This window comes from Chiloscyllium punctatum, chromosome 40 (assembly GCF_047496795.1).
Source record: "Chiloscyllium punctatum isolate Juve2018m chromosome 40, sChiPun1.3, whole genome shotgun sequence".
Taxonomy (NCBI): domain Eukaryota; kingdom Metazoa; phylum Chordata; class Chondrichthyes; order Orectolobiformes; family Hemiscylliidae; genus Chiloscyllium; species Chiloscyllium punctatum.
This window is the reverse complement of record NC_092778.1, coordinates 46,775,192-46,789,805: the sequence shown is the minus strand read 5'-3', so window position 1 is coordinate 46,789,805 and position 14,614 is coordinate 46,775,192. Positions and strand designations below refer to the sequence as shown.

General features: G+C 39.2%; 1 protein-coding gene across 1 annotated transcript; it reads right to left on the bottom strand.

Annotated features, from left to right (window-relative positions):
• Positions 1-5,198: 5,198 nt before the first annotated feature.
• Positions 5,199-14,198, bottom strand: bhlha15 (basic helix-loop-helix family, member a15). The gene is made up of 2 exons (XM_072559820.1): positions 14,076-14,198; positions 5,199-13,612 (listed from the first exon to the last, which is right to left on the bottom strand). Exon 2 carries the CDS (start codon positions 13,527-13,529, stop codon positions 12,930-12,932), a length of 600 nt encoding a protein of 199 aa, XP_072415921.1. The 5' UTR covers positions 13,530-13,612; positions 14,076-14,198; the 3' UTR covers positions 5,199-12,929.
• Positions 14,199-14,614: the final 416 nt, after the last annotated feature.

Genomic DNA, 14,614 nt, shown 5'->3' with positions numbered 1-14,614 from the left:
GTCATATCGTAATCTGCATCAGGTCTCAGGTCACTATGATCTGGATGAATCTACTGAGGTTGTCGCTACTAAGTTTGCAAATGGCACAAAGATAGGTGGAGGGACATGTTGTGTTGAGGAAGAGGGGAGGCTGCAGAAGCCTCAAAGAATGGGCAAAGAAATGGAAGTTGAAATAGGGTGGGGAAAGTGTGAGGTTGGGCACTTTGGTGGGAAGAATAAAGTCATCAACTATTTTCTAAATGGGGAAGGCTTCGGGAACCTGAAGCACAAAGGGATTTGGGAGTTCTAGTTCAGGATTCTCTTAATGTCGACATGCCAGTTCATTGGCAGTTAGGAAGGCAAATGCAATGTTAACATTCATTTCAAGAGGGCTAGAAAACAAGAGCAGTGATGTACTTCTGAATAGGAGAAAGTTACTGCCGATTCTGGAATCTGAACTGAAAACAAAAAATGCTGGAGATCGCAGCAGGTCAGGCAGCATCCATGGATGATAGTCCAAGTTTAGATTACTTCATCAGGGCTAAATTGAAGTATGGAGGGGACAACATTTATGTGATAGTAGGGTTGTGGGGGGGTTATGGTTAGGCAGTGCTGGAAGAGAAAGGATATTGATAGTTCAGATTGAGTGATCAGAATGTGACAATGGACTTGAGGCTGTATAAGGCTCGAGCCAGTTTGTATTTGGAATATTGTGAGTAGGAAGGATCTGAAATAAAAACAAACTGCTGGAAGGATGAGCTGGTTTTGTGAGGGGTACAGATTTATAAGAATGATCTCAGGGATGAAGAGCTTATGTGAGGAGTAGTTGAGGACTCTTGGTCCGTACTCAATAGAGTTTAGAAGAATGAAGGGGGATCAGATTGAAACTTCCAGAATATTGAAAGGTTTCAATGTGGAGAAGATGTTTCTAATAGAAGAGACTATGATCCAGGAGCAACGCCTCAGGGTGAAGGGACAACATTTTATAACTGAGATGAGGAGGAATTTCTTCAGCCACAGGGTTGAAACTCTGTGGAATTCATTGCCACAGACGGCTGTGGAGGCCAAGTCATTGAGTGTACTTAAGACAAAGATAGATAGGTTCTTGATTAGTATGGGGATCAAGAGTCACATGAAGAAGGCAGAAGAATAGGATTGAGAAACAGATCAGTCAAGCTTGAATGGCTGAGTGGACTTGATGGGCTGAATGGCCTAATTCTATTCCTATATCTTAGGGTTTTATTACCCCGTACTTGCTGTCTTACTTTGTCCAGTAATATCTCAAATTTAAAATTCTTATCCTCATTTCAAGCCAATTTCTCTAAGGTTCCTCCAGTCCTCAGATTTCTCAATTCATTAATTCTTACTTTTGCACATCCCAATTTTCATTGCTGCAACAATGAGGATCATGTTTCAGCTACCAAGGCCATGAGTACTGAAATTTCTCCCCGAACCTCAGGCCTCTCTCATCCTTCAAATCATTCTTCAGAAACCTAGCTCTATAATCTGTCCTACCTCCAAATGGCTCAAATTTTCTCTCAAACTGCTGGCAAGTGACTTGGGACATTGTAACATATAGCCCTAATAAAGTAGTACAAGAAGGAGGTGTGTTGTTTTGGCTCCTTGCTAAGGTGTAGGCTCACTGGACTGAATTTTAGAGAGGGAAACAAGATTACTCCTCCACTTCTAAATCCCACACAGAAGGAATGAAGACCAGGAGCCTTAACATATCATAGGGAGGCAAAACAGGCAAAGAGAGGGACTTTACTCCTCATTATAAAAACGCTCGGAAGAAAAGGTTATTTTGGACTCAACATTAACTCTTTCTCCTGCTCTGCCAGAGCTGCTGTGTTTCTCCAGCAGTTTGTTTTTATTTCAGATTTCCAGTATCAACAATATTTTGTTTTTGTAAAATCTTTTATTTGTGCTTAGAAATGGTTAAATTGTATCTTATCGTATAACAGTTGCAATCTCATCTACTGTTCCTAAATATTTGCAAGACTTTTTGTTCCTGCACTCCTGGCTTACTTTAACACTGATAATAATTTTAACGTAATAGCTCAGTGAACCAAACTTCTGTGCTGCATTACATAAAGAAATCTCAAATCTTCCAGTGTTTTCAAAACAAAGTTTCTTGGTCCGATAGTATCATTCTGTTTTTATTATTCATTATCATATTATTCATTATCCCACTGACTGCTCTGCAGAGTAATTGAATAGTTAATTAACTGAAACTGTTTCATGGCAGTGCAGAAATTGAATATCGTGTATCAAACCAATACTTCAAAATGGATAGGAAATTGTAATCTCAATTTTTAAACCTCTTGCCAAACCAGGAGAGAGAATATTAATTCTAATTCAGAAACACTAAATACCACTGTTGTCACCTTCCATTACGATTTTCCTCAAGGTTCTGCACCCTGTGTTTAAGAAGAATCTATGCCCCTCAGTAAATGCAAGAAATGTTTTAATTCACTAATTAGAATTTGAAAAGCCTATTGACTGCCAGTGGGTTAGCAACTCTGCCAGCCTGTTTGAGCTTCTGAGTTGAATCTCCAACCAAACCATAACCCCTCTGTTCCAATCTCATTTCACAAGGAATGCTGATTAAAGGTAACAGGTGCAATTGTTACTTTCAATATATCTGCACAGATATGACCAGGTAGCTTACTGGCATTGGTGTAGGTTAATCATTTTCCCTTCTCTTCTTAATCATGAAGTTTTAACCTGTCTTGAGATTTTCATTACCCTCCCTTGAGATTTTCATTACCCTCCCTCATCCACCCACCCCACCCATACCATCCCCACCACCCACACTAATTCCACTCTAACTTGCTGCCAATGACAATCTGCTTCCTGAGTAACAGTCATTTGCTCTGGATTATTTTCTGTACCCCTTCCATGCAAGGAAGTGTTTGTCTCCTCTTGATATCTTCTACTAATAGGGTGACTGTTATGATCCCAGCTAATGTTTTTATTGGATAATTCAGATCCCAACCCCCATGCCAGACTGAAATCTGTTTTTTTTTTATTTAATAATGTGGTCTTTCACTGGAATACTGGTCCACAATGCTGCAGATCTGGTTTTAACAATAACAATTTTTTTATGCGAAGGAAACAAGATAAAATAGAATAAGCCAAACTATTTATAAATAACAATATGATTTTGAAACAGCATCTATCTCAATAGCATCCCTTTCCAGTATCAAATGTCAACAAGCATTTGCTTCTCTATCATATTTATAATTATAACTTATCTGTTTTTTTTCAGTTCCTCGTCATGAGAGACTGATAGCCTCTTCCTTGAGTATTCACATATATAACTGAACTGAAACTCCCTGAGCTTTGAATAACACCTTCAAGATTCTAATCAAACACTTCTATCCTAGAACATTCAACTTAAAACTGGTAAACAGATGTGACCTGTTTCTTAAATTTTCTGAACTAACATCTTTCTCCAGGAAAAACAGTTTCATACATTTTACTTCAAAGACTTCTACAAACTGAAACTAGAGGCTTTACAAGTTGTGAGTATTTTCCATAAGCATAGAGGGGAAAAAAACACTCGTTGTAAGCAGCCTAATGCTTTTTAGTAAAAACAGAAGACGACAGATGCTTGAAATCTGAAGCAAAATCAATTGGAAGTTGGAGGAAAAACTCAGCAAATTTCACAACATCTCTGAAGAGAAAGCAAAATTAACATTTCAAGTCCAGTGACTGTACTGAAGAAGATGCTCTTTAGTATTTACTCTGTCCATACAAAACATTCTCCCAATTCAAACAAGTTCCCATTACCACTCCAAAAAGTCTTTTTTCTTAAAAAAAAGCGCAAGTTTCAGACATACATGATAATCATTAAATTCCATTGTGCCCATATGACACAAGTTCAAAATTCAATCTCTAAACATATTTTAACATATGTAAATCATGCACCTGATGTCATAGGAGGAAAAGTCTTGGAAATCTGCCATAAAGATCTGCCATATGACCAACATGTATCATGCTGCTTCCTGATGTATTATGTAAATACTATTTTGACACAACATCATCTTTCAATTTGAGTGATTTGTTTGTTACTTGTGTTCTTTAAAATTTATTCACTGAATCATTGTTCACCAAAAGAATAATACCAAATTCCATCTTCAAAGCGCAAGTCTAAACGATAAACTGTACCACCCATTACTCAGTGGGTCGCACAGTCAACTCTTGAATCAGAAGGCTCTGGGTTCAGATTTCACTGCAGCGACTCAAAAATAAAAATCCAGGCTGACAGGCCAATTAGTACTTTTGGCTGCTATGTTATCCATGCCTGCTCCCTCAGGTGGGCATTATATATTTGTGGCAATATTTTAAAGATGATCAGTGGGGTTTTGTCCTGCCTGGTGACCAATATGCATCCCTTAACCAACATTACTTAGAAAGATTGCCTGGTCATTGCCAAATTGCTTTTTGTAGGCAAACTCCATACTCAAATGTGTTGCCACATTTCCTACATTCCAACAATGACAATGCTTCACACATGCATTTCATGGGCTGGAAAATTATTTCTTTCAGTTAATGTTAGAGATTGCAAATTGGTGGGCATTATGAAGGTGAATATCAATTTCACTGGTCATAAAGTCAATGAGAGATTTAACAGCATACGTAAGGAGAAATTGTTTCCACTGATTGAAGGATCAATAAACAGAAACCACATATTTAGAAGCAAATTCAATGGTAACTTCAATAGGGAATTTGGTAAATACTTTTGAGGAATGAAAAAATGCACAGTTAGGAGGAAAGAGTAGGAGGCAAGTCCAAGGGATACCTCTTTCAAACAGCTGGCAGACATGATATACCAAGTGACCTCCTTCTATAATAAACTGTGACTGCAAATGATTAAAGCTATTTTGAGCATATTTACAGAGTAATCTGGAAAATGTTTCAGTAATTATTATTGACTATTATGGATCAGACCAGACCCCCTCAAAATATATTAAGGTAGCTTAGATCCTAACTTTTTCTTAATTTTAAAGGCAAATGTAAAGTGCTGTGTTCCAGATGCAATTCAATTAGTCAAACCACTCAGTGTTAAGCAAACACAATTTATTAAAATACTATAGTTTAAATACAACAAAAGAAAGAAGAATTTAGAATAATTTAACTCTATTGGAAAACTTAAAATAATAGGTACAGTAACTATTACTAATTATTTATTCCAATATAGCAACATCCCATAAACATACCCCCTTAGCAAAAAGGCTAATTCAGACATCAGATTTTCTCACATGCAACACCTGCAGTAGGAACAGAAACCCTGGCTTCTTGCTGTAACCGAGAGAGAAGAAAAAGTAGCTTCTACTTCTTCAAAACTCCAGTAGCTTCTGTCCATTCTAAAAGCTAAAAAAAACTTTGAAATCCTGGTCTGTGAGCGCTGACCATACCCATCCAGGCTGCTTCTATTGTTCCACCATTTTTTTTAAAAAGTACCTCACAAGTTGTTTACATTTCCACAGACTGCTCAGTGCCTCTTGTTCAGTCTGTCTCAAAAGAAACCAGGACAAAAATACACCTCTGAAAGCCATTGTCACAACTATGACACAAAACAGTTTAACTTCTTTAATCTAAAACCATACCAGAAAACCATTTATTTATAACAAAATTATTGAACAGTTCTTGTTTTAAATCACAACTGACTTATGGAAATGCAAAAAAAAAACCACTTAAATATTTAGTTTTAAAATGTACATGGTGTAAAAGGAAATTATTGTACCAAGTGCCATTCACTAAACTACAGAAATTAAACCTTAAAAAGTCACACAAAAGCCATTGCATTTTAAAAATTAAAATGCATCATACACATTAAAGAAAGTATTACAGTATGCAAAGAATTCACATTCACAAGATTACTTGCACAAAATAACTTCATGATTTGCTCTTCCCCTCTTGCTCCCTTCCTCACTAATAAAATAAACAGATCATAAACTTCATGTACCTTGCAAATTAATAGATGTGCAAGAGGTAGCATCTGTAGAAAGAGTGAGAACTCTGATAAAAGGTCACTGATCTGAAATGTTAATCGTTTTTTTCTCTCCACAGTTATTGCTTTTTGGATTTCCTGCATCCACAGTATTTTGCTTTCCAAGAAAGGCTGCAGCAAGTCATTGAGAAGATCCTCCGTGGTAGGCTATTGCACAAAATACAGACGCATGGGATTTAGAGTGATTTAGCAGTTTAGGTCAGAAATTGGCTAGCTGAAAGAAGATTGGGGGGGGGGGGGGGGGCGGTTGTTGATGGGAAATATTCATCCTGGAGTTCAGTTACTCATGGTATACTGCATGGACCTGTTTTGGGTCCACTGCTGCTTGTCATTTTTATATATGTCCTGGATGAGGGCATAGAAGGATGGGGTTAGTAAATTTGCAGATGACACTAAGGTCAGTAGAGTTGTGGATAGTGATGAAGGACATTGTAGATTACAGAGAGACATAGATAAGCTGCAGAACTGGCAGAGAGATGGCAAATTGAGTTTAATACGGAAAAGTATGAGGTGATTCACTTTGGAAAGAGTAACAGGAATAGAGAGTACTGGGCTAATGGTAAGATTCTTGGTAGGGTAGATGAGCAGAGAGATCTCGATATCCATGTGTATAGATCCTTGAAAGTTGCCACCCAGATTGTTAAGAAGGCATATGGTGTGTTAGCTTTTATTGATAGAGGGATTGAGTTTTGGAACTATGAGGCCATGCTGCAACTGTACAAAACTTGGAGTATTGCGTACGGTTTTGGTCACTGCATTATAGGAAGGACATGGAAGCTTTGGAAAGGGATCGGATGAGATTTAGTAGGATGTTGCCTGGTATGGAAGGAAGGTCTTACAAGGAAAGGCTGAGGGACTTGAGACTGTTTTCATTAGAGAGAAGAAGGTTGAGAGGTGACTTAATTGAGACATAAAAATAATCAGAGGGTTAGATAGGGTGGACAGTAAGAGCCTTTTTCCTCAGATGGGGATGGTTAGCACGAGGGGACGGAGCTTTAATTAAGGGGTGATCAATGTAGGACAGATGTCAGAGTGTAGCAGGGGTGTGGAATGCACTGTCTGCAACAATAGTAGACTCACCAACTTTAAGGGTATTTAAATGGTCATTGGATAGGCATATGGACAAGAATGGAATAGTGTGGGTTAAATGGACTTCAGATTGATTTCACAGATCGGTGCAACATTGAAGGCCGAAGGGCCTGTATAGCGCTGTAATGTTTTATGTTCTAAGTCAGTTTATTTGACATTAAGTTACAAAGAAATTGTAATTGGAAAAGGAAAATAGTATCCCTTTACAAGTTAGCAACATGTACAGACAGTGTGCAAAGTATTAGTAATCCATATTAACTGGTCCATGTTAATGGTGCACTATTACCCCTCAGTGCTGTTAAAATTTTATGTTTTTATATTCTTCCATATTCTTGCCCCCTCACTATCTCTGCAACATACTCCAGTGCTACAACTCTCCATTTTCAAATTCGCCAGCACTCATGGGTTAAAAGAAATCAAATTGTCCAAACCAATTTCTGAGATGTGCTGGAGTTCTAACCTCATGAGAGTAACACAGCATTAATAGCTCCAATCCCAAAGGAGAGATATTCAGGGAGACTGAAAAAACACCTCCTCTCAGATTGTCCCTCCATCCTGCTGGAAGATGTAAGCAACAACTTTGCCTCACTCTCACCTCAGTGTCAGAAATTTAGGGCAGGGTTTGAGTCTCATTTCAGATAGTTGAACACAAAATCCAGGCTCACAATACCCACAGCATTGAGGAAATTCTGCACAGGTGCAGGTGTTATCGTTCCATTATACTGAAGATGGGCCTTCCTGAAGAAGGTCTCATCATCGATTCTCCTGCTCCTTGGATGCTGCCTGACCTGCTGCGCTTTTCCAGCAACACATTTTCAGCTCATTATACTGAAGATTCTGTTTGCTTCCTTGTATGCCTGATGCTATTTCAAAAGTGCTTTCCTTGTTTTCCTAGACAATATTTATTGTTCAATCAAGCCTTTAAATAATCAGATTTTCTAACTTTTTGTTAAACTGTTGCCGTTTGTGGGACCCTGGTGTGCTTAAACTGGTTGCCATGTTTCCTAAACACTTTATAACCATTCAGGTACTTTTCAAAGTGCTTGGGACATCCTGAGGTAATGAATGGCGTTATATAAATACAAGCTGTTTATTTTCTACCGGTCAGGCTGGGAAAAGTACTGGAATTTACAGGCACCCTCTTAGTACTTCTGTATGCCACCATAATGTTCAATACTACCACAATAAGCTCAGCTATTACCCCTCATTTTTAAGGACACTAGTTAAATGTGTAATCTTGAATACTGGTGTAGCTTGTTGATTAGTACTCTCTATCAGCTTTACATTAAGTGAGGGAAGTATTGTCCTTGGTTTTATTTTTAACACAAGGGAATATTGTCAAATTCTGTTAGTATAGAAACTGATGATTTTCTTTAATCATTTAAGAAAACCTGTTTGATTACTACCTCTAATTCAGCATTGTTTTCACATTTTGAATGACTGATGTCAGCAATTTGAAGTTCTATATCTATGAGGTAGAAAGCGGATATTACCTGTGTTTGTGAATGACTATGCTCAATCCAGCATAACACTGGCAGCTATTCTCTTTCCCAGAACAGAGCAGTCCCACTATTCATCCATCTTGCTACTCCTGGTTATTTCCAGCAGAATGAGCACACCCAGTTTTGTTGACCAGCTCCCAAATTCAACAAGAAGTGGTAAAGGAGGCATTTCTAGAATCTGCTGACTGATTGTGGGCAGCAGCATGAATGGCAGTACTTACAAGGTCGCGCCAGCTGCCAGATTCAACTACAACACAACCCCTCCCATAACTCCCTAAGTACTCCTCAGTGCTGATAATCACCTTACTGATCCAAATTAGCTCTGGTGTGGCAGTTTGCTGCAGCGATTACATTTCAAAAGTAGCTCATTAACAATAAAGTGCTTAGGGGGATTCCAAAGTTGTGAAAGCCATCATAGAAATCTATATACGTATTCTCTTTCTTTTAATTCTTTTACTCCCAACATGTGTATGCAATTCTGTTCAATGCTCCCCTGAAGTCTCAATGAACCTGACTGCCCTATCCAAATCTGCAGCACTAGTTTCCATGTTTGTTGAACTGTAATAAGGTACTAACTTGCATTATTTAGATTGCATCTTTAAATGTAAAAAATGCCATAAATTAGGAATGTAAGAACAAGTGGACGCTATTCAGATTCTAAAATCTGTTCCATTTTTCAATTACATGATGGCTGCTTTGTAGTTAGCTTGATTTATCTATTTTTGCTACTTATCCCCCTTATCAATGAAAGTTCCAATTGACACACATCATTTTGGGGAAAGTGAGTTCCACATCGCTACTTCTCCTTGTTTGAAGAGAGGTTTCCCCTAAATGGCCTCCTATCAATTGTAAGATTGTGTCCCTTGGATCTAGATTCCCCACTGGTGAAAACACTTTATCCATTAGTACCCGAATCAAATTTATTACTTCAAATACTTTGATTAGATGACCCTTCAATTTTCTAAACTAAAGGAATAACAGGACAAGTTAATGCAACGGTCTTCATGTCATGGAATTTTATTCTGGTGAATCCAAAGGAAATGGGATTGAGGGATTTCATGGTAAGAGAGTGGATTTTAAATTTGATGTGTTGGAAGACAGAAATATAGTGAGTCAGCAGGACTGAATGCAGGGCAGCACAGGGACAATTAAGCTTTTTGAACAAGTTGGAAGCATGCAGGGTAGAAAGTCAGAGATTAGCAACAGGAAGTATTACAGCATACCAAGGTTGAATGGAAGAAAAGCTGAAAAAAGGAACAGGAATCTAAAAGTTACAGGCTGTAAAGAGATGGATTCAAAAAATGAGGAGAAGGAACAGTTTACACAGGGAACACTTCATCAATTCTGTGTTACTAAATTCTTGATGACAGGCACAATCTGAATATCTTGCTCAGGAAACATTTTCAAAAAGATTATAAAGTGAGGTATTATGGAGTTATGGTATGCCAGTCTACCCATAAAGTTTGAGCTACTAATTCCAACTAGAGATAGTAAGCAAATGGAAGCAATTTTTACCCTACTCGAAGCAAAGGTGGGAAAATATAGGATTAAAGTTTCAAGTTATTTAGATTCTTTCATGTTTAAGTATGGAATCCAGGATAAGCTGAATCTCAATATTATCCCCCTTGAATTTATTCCATTGTAAAGTGAAGAGAGAACTTTTAATCTCAGCTCTGTCCACCTCTGAGATCCAATACAGAGTAGGGCACTGAGTTGGATGATCAGCCATCATCATATGGAACATCGGAGTAGGCTTGAAGATCAAATGGTCTACTCTTGCTCCTTTTTCTTATGTTTACAAGAGGACACGTAAAAACTCATGGAGTCATATATGAATGGGAAGGGGATTGTTTCAGGCTTCTTAAGCTTTGTAATAGGTAGCACTAATGTAGGCTCTTCTTAAAATGTCCATTGGTTTTTGACACAAAAATTGTATTGCATTTCCAATGTGATGTTGACAATAGCACAAAAAATACACACACAAAAAATCTTAAATTCTATAATCTATATTTTTGGAAAAATTACTGTACTTTACCTTCCACCACCATGCCCTTGCCCAAGTGTTCAAGTAAAAAGTATTAAACAGCAATACCTTAAAGTTTATGTTTCAATTTTATTTTACCCATAGCACAACACGTAACAGACAAAGTTGGTGTCAAGCACCACATTATTTCAGGTAAGTGCTGCTGCATTTTCTGGAACTATACAGTTCCTATTTCCTGCACAATCTTTGGAATATCACTGGCTGGGAGAAAAATAATTGTGGCTCTATTGACTGCAGCCTCAGGGATGCTCAGCATGAAAAGCCCATTTTGTGAAGGTGTTCAAAATAAAATGGAGATTCTGCTATTGCCTCATAACTTACATTGTAAGCTTGGAACTGCAATACTTTTTCCAAAAAACGTAGCACAGGCAAACTTAAAATCTTTGCTCATTAACTTTTTAAAATATAATTATGGAATAGATCTATTCCAGACCAGAGCCACATTGCGCAGCACCTGGGCACAGGTTGTCTTGGGGCAGTCTACTTGGTATGTGTAACTTGGTTTGCAATTTCCAAATGGCCATGGGAAATTAAAAGCACAGTTACAGTTGGAAATTACTGGCTACTCAGACGGCGCAGGGTTCTTGATAAAATCCTAAACACTTCAAATGGTGATCTTAACTCAAGCTGTTAGTTTCATTCCTGACACGATAAATGCCTGTTAACACCTAGCCTTCACAATTAAAAGATAAATGCTGAGTGATAATCTCTTGACCATTTCCAAAAAATAACCCAGGCACGGGAAGCCTCTACTTCATTTGGCAAAAGTCAAAATTGATCAGAGATATTAGTAAATTCAATCTGAAGGTTTGATTATGCATGCCAATCTGTATAAATAAAATTTTGGAATTACTGCAAGATGGAACAACAAAACAGCATTGGGCTCTGTTGTATAAACAAGATATTTCAGAGAAATGTTCTTAAAGATGTTGCCGTTCATCCATGGTGTACGTGAACGTGGTCAGTTTTGCCTTATCAATAATGCACACTGATAGTGAATACACTCTCCAAGTCTACCTAACTGCAGAAGGCAGATGCAGCAACCCAGTGGAACCACATACAGTACAGGTATTCTGTGCCTGTGGGAACTGTTCTTGATCAGGCTTAGAAACAGATCACTGAGAAAGTCCCCCTACTTGTTCACTCTCATAGCTAACACATCATAGTGAGAGAAATCAAAGCGTACAGCTAAAGAGGAGTCTGTTTAAATAACAACCTTTCAGGTAAATTGTGATAAATGGTTTGCTCCAGGCTATAGAAACTAAGTGGCTGCTGTGCACTTTAAACTGATTTTTTTGATCTACAATCATTTAAAATGCCCTGAGCTGACCAATTTAGGATCTCACCTGCAATTTCACACCCACTGCAACCTAATTGAGCAAGGAGCTATAGTTTTCCTTGTGACATTTTTTTCAAAAGTGGTTTTGTCAGAAATTGTAGCTTCTCATTTTTGTTGTGTTGTTGACTTAGTAAACAGAAGAAGACTCACCAGTTTGTATGAAGTGGGATACAGGATGATCCATGAACAGGAGATTCACCATAATGAGTAATGTGCTTGGGTTCAATCTTGTAGGGATTAAAAAGTTTGGGCTATTTAACTTCCTAGACGAGTTGCAGGGAAGTTATTTACCAAACGACTGTGATAATGAGATGGCAATGCATCCCTTAAATTAGAAAACTCAAGCTACTGCTCTGAATATTCAATTAAAATACAAATTTAAAAATTCATACTGAAACACCTCATTCATTTAAAAAAAGACTTGTTGTCTAATCTTCCAAGTGAACTGACACAAGCATTGGTCCCTGAAACCCTCCTGGCTATTAATAGTTCCAGTTCTGGATAAAACCCTTCACATTATTGTCCATGGGCTGATTTTAAGTCCACAATTACAATTGTATGCCTCTATGGTGTCCATCAAAGTGACAGACCAGGTGCTATACAACTTCCCTTCAGATTAAACATTGCTCTTTGTAAAATCATTGTCTCAAGTCCCAATCAGAACATTTTCTGAAGGTCCAAGAAGGCACTGCATATGTTCCTTTCAATTCAATAATTGCCACAAGTTGAGTAGAAGGTTCAGGTTACCTCTTCTGGAGCAAAAGCCCTCCCATGGATCAACTATTGGATTCATACTGGCAATATGGAAAAACATGGCAAAAAATAAATTATCCTTCCTTGAGAATATTCAAGCAACTAAACTCCCAACGATAGAGTCGATTCTCAGTGGTCTGCTTGGAAGGCATGGAGTTGATGAATTGAGAGATTGTGGAATCCCTAGTTTGGGGTCTTCTAGCTTCATGCCCAGATGAATTCATCCTTGGGGGGAATACGATGTTGGCGATGGCGAAGAGAGCGCAAGGGTGGGCTTGAGCCTTTGGGTTCACCCTGGCTGTCAGGAGGTTGTGGCATGGGCACCACTGGGTGTTCCTTGGTCATGCACAGGATGGTGGAGGTGAGGGACTTGATGTAGTTCTTGGCCAAGGTGAGGGTCTCAATCTTGGAGAGCTTCCTGTCTGCCTCCACATGGGGGATGACCTCCCTCAGCGCCTGGAAAGCATTGTTCAGGTTGTGCATGCGCTGGCGCTCGCGCTCGTTGCTCTCGATGCGGCGCAGGTTGCGCTCGCGCGCACTCGGTCCACCTCCCCTGCGCCGGCCGCCCGTGTCCCCGCCGCTGGCTCCACCCACCGCGCGGCCGCCGCGCCCGCGCATCCCGCGGGGCCGCGGCCGCTGGCTCCGCCCCTGGCAGCAGCTGTCTCCCTTGCTGCAGGTAGCCTGGGTCCCCAGGTGCAGCTCCATCTCCGGGCAGTCTCCTCCTCCTCCTCCTGCAGCCGCGCTGAACCTGTCCTTCAGGCCGGAGGAGGATGCAGGAGACGGGAAAGGCAGCTTGGATTTCATCCTCTCACTCCCTGCTCCTTTGCGCCGTTTCTCGGCTGAAGATGCATCTTGTGGCTGCGGGAAACGCAGAACCTGTCGCAAAACTAAAAACAAGGTGCAGTTTGGAAAAGTTAAACATTTTAATTGTAAAATCTCTAGTCACCTGGCTTTCTCCAGGCGAGACAGAAAAAGACCATTTCAGAATCAATGCGCTGATAAATGCATTTTAAATAATTAAAATGTTATTTCTTAACTCCATCCTCCTGCATTGCGCTCCGCTGTTAAAATCTTATTCTAAATTTTAAAAATACATTGTTGTAATAATTGCCTAGGATGCAAAACCAAATGGGCAACGCATATCATCACTTAAATACAACATACAAGTATTTAAAATACAATTCTATTGTTACAATAAGGATTCAACAGCAACGTTTAACGCAGAGTTTAAAAAGTTCAAACCAAATTACAGACAGGTGCAGAAACAAGAACTCTGCAACAATAATCGATCATCTCTTGTCCTAAATGCATCTTTAATAGAATGTAGATAGTTGAATTTTTTTAACATACCTGCGACAGAGATGAGGAATATCCAGATGAAAGATAGCGAGAAATAATAAAACAAAATGTGAATGGACTGAGATCGTTTAACAACTGTCTGCCTCCACTGGCTCTGGTTTGTACACGTACACGTTTAAGTCTGCCAATGGAAAAGCTGAGGGGTGGATTCTCACTGAACAAACAGGATCTGAGTTCCTCCTGGAGAAGCCGGTGCCGTGATTCCAGTCCAGCTTTCCCTCATCTCGGCCCTCACTCCAGTTATTTCCTCAGTTTAATGGTCAGCCTTGGCTCATTAATGAATCCAAGTTCTTTTGTGATCCATGTTGTTGACATAATTCACCTATCACTTCAGAGCAAGTTTAGCTCAGGTGTTAAAACTAGCTCTGCCCACTCAGGTGGATATGACAGATCCCCCAACAACCCTCTCTGAAACTCGAGGGCTCTACATACAATCTACACAAATTGGTTTTCACATCAGAAGGACTTCAGTTCATGCTAAGAACATATTCTTCTACTCTCCTTCCTCATGTAGTGTTGGTCCTCATGAA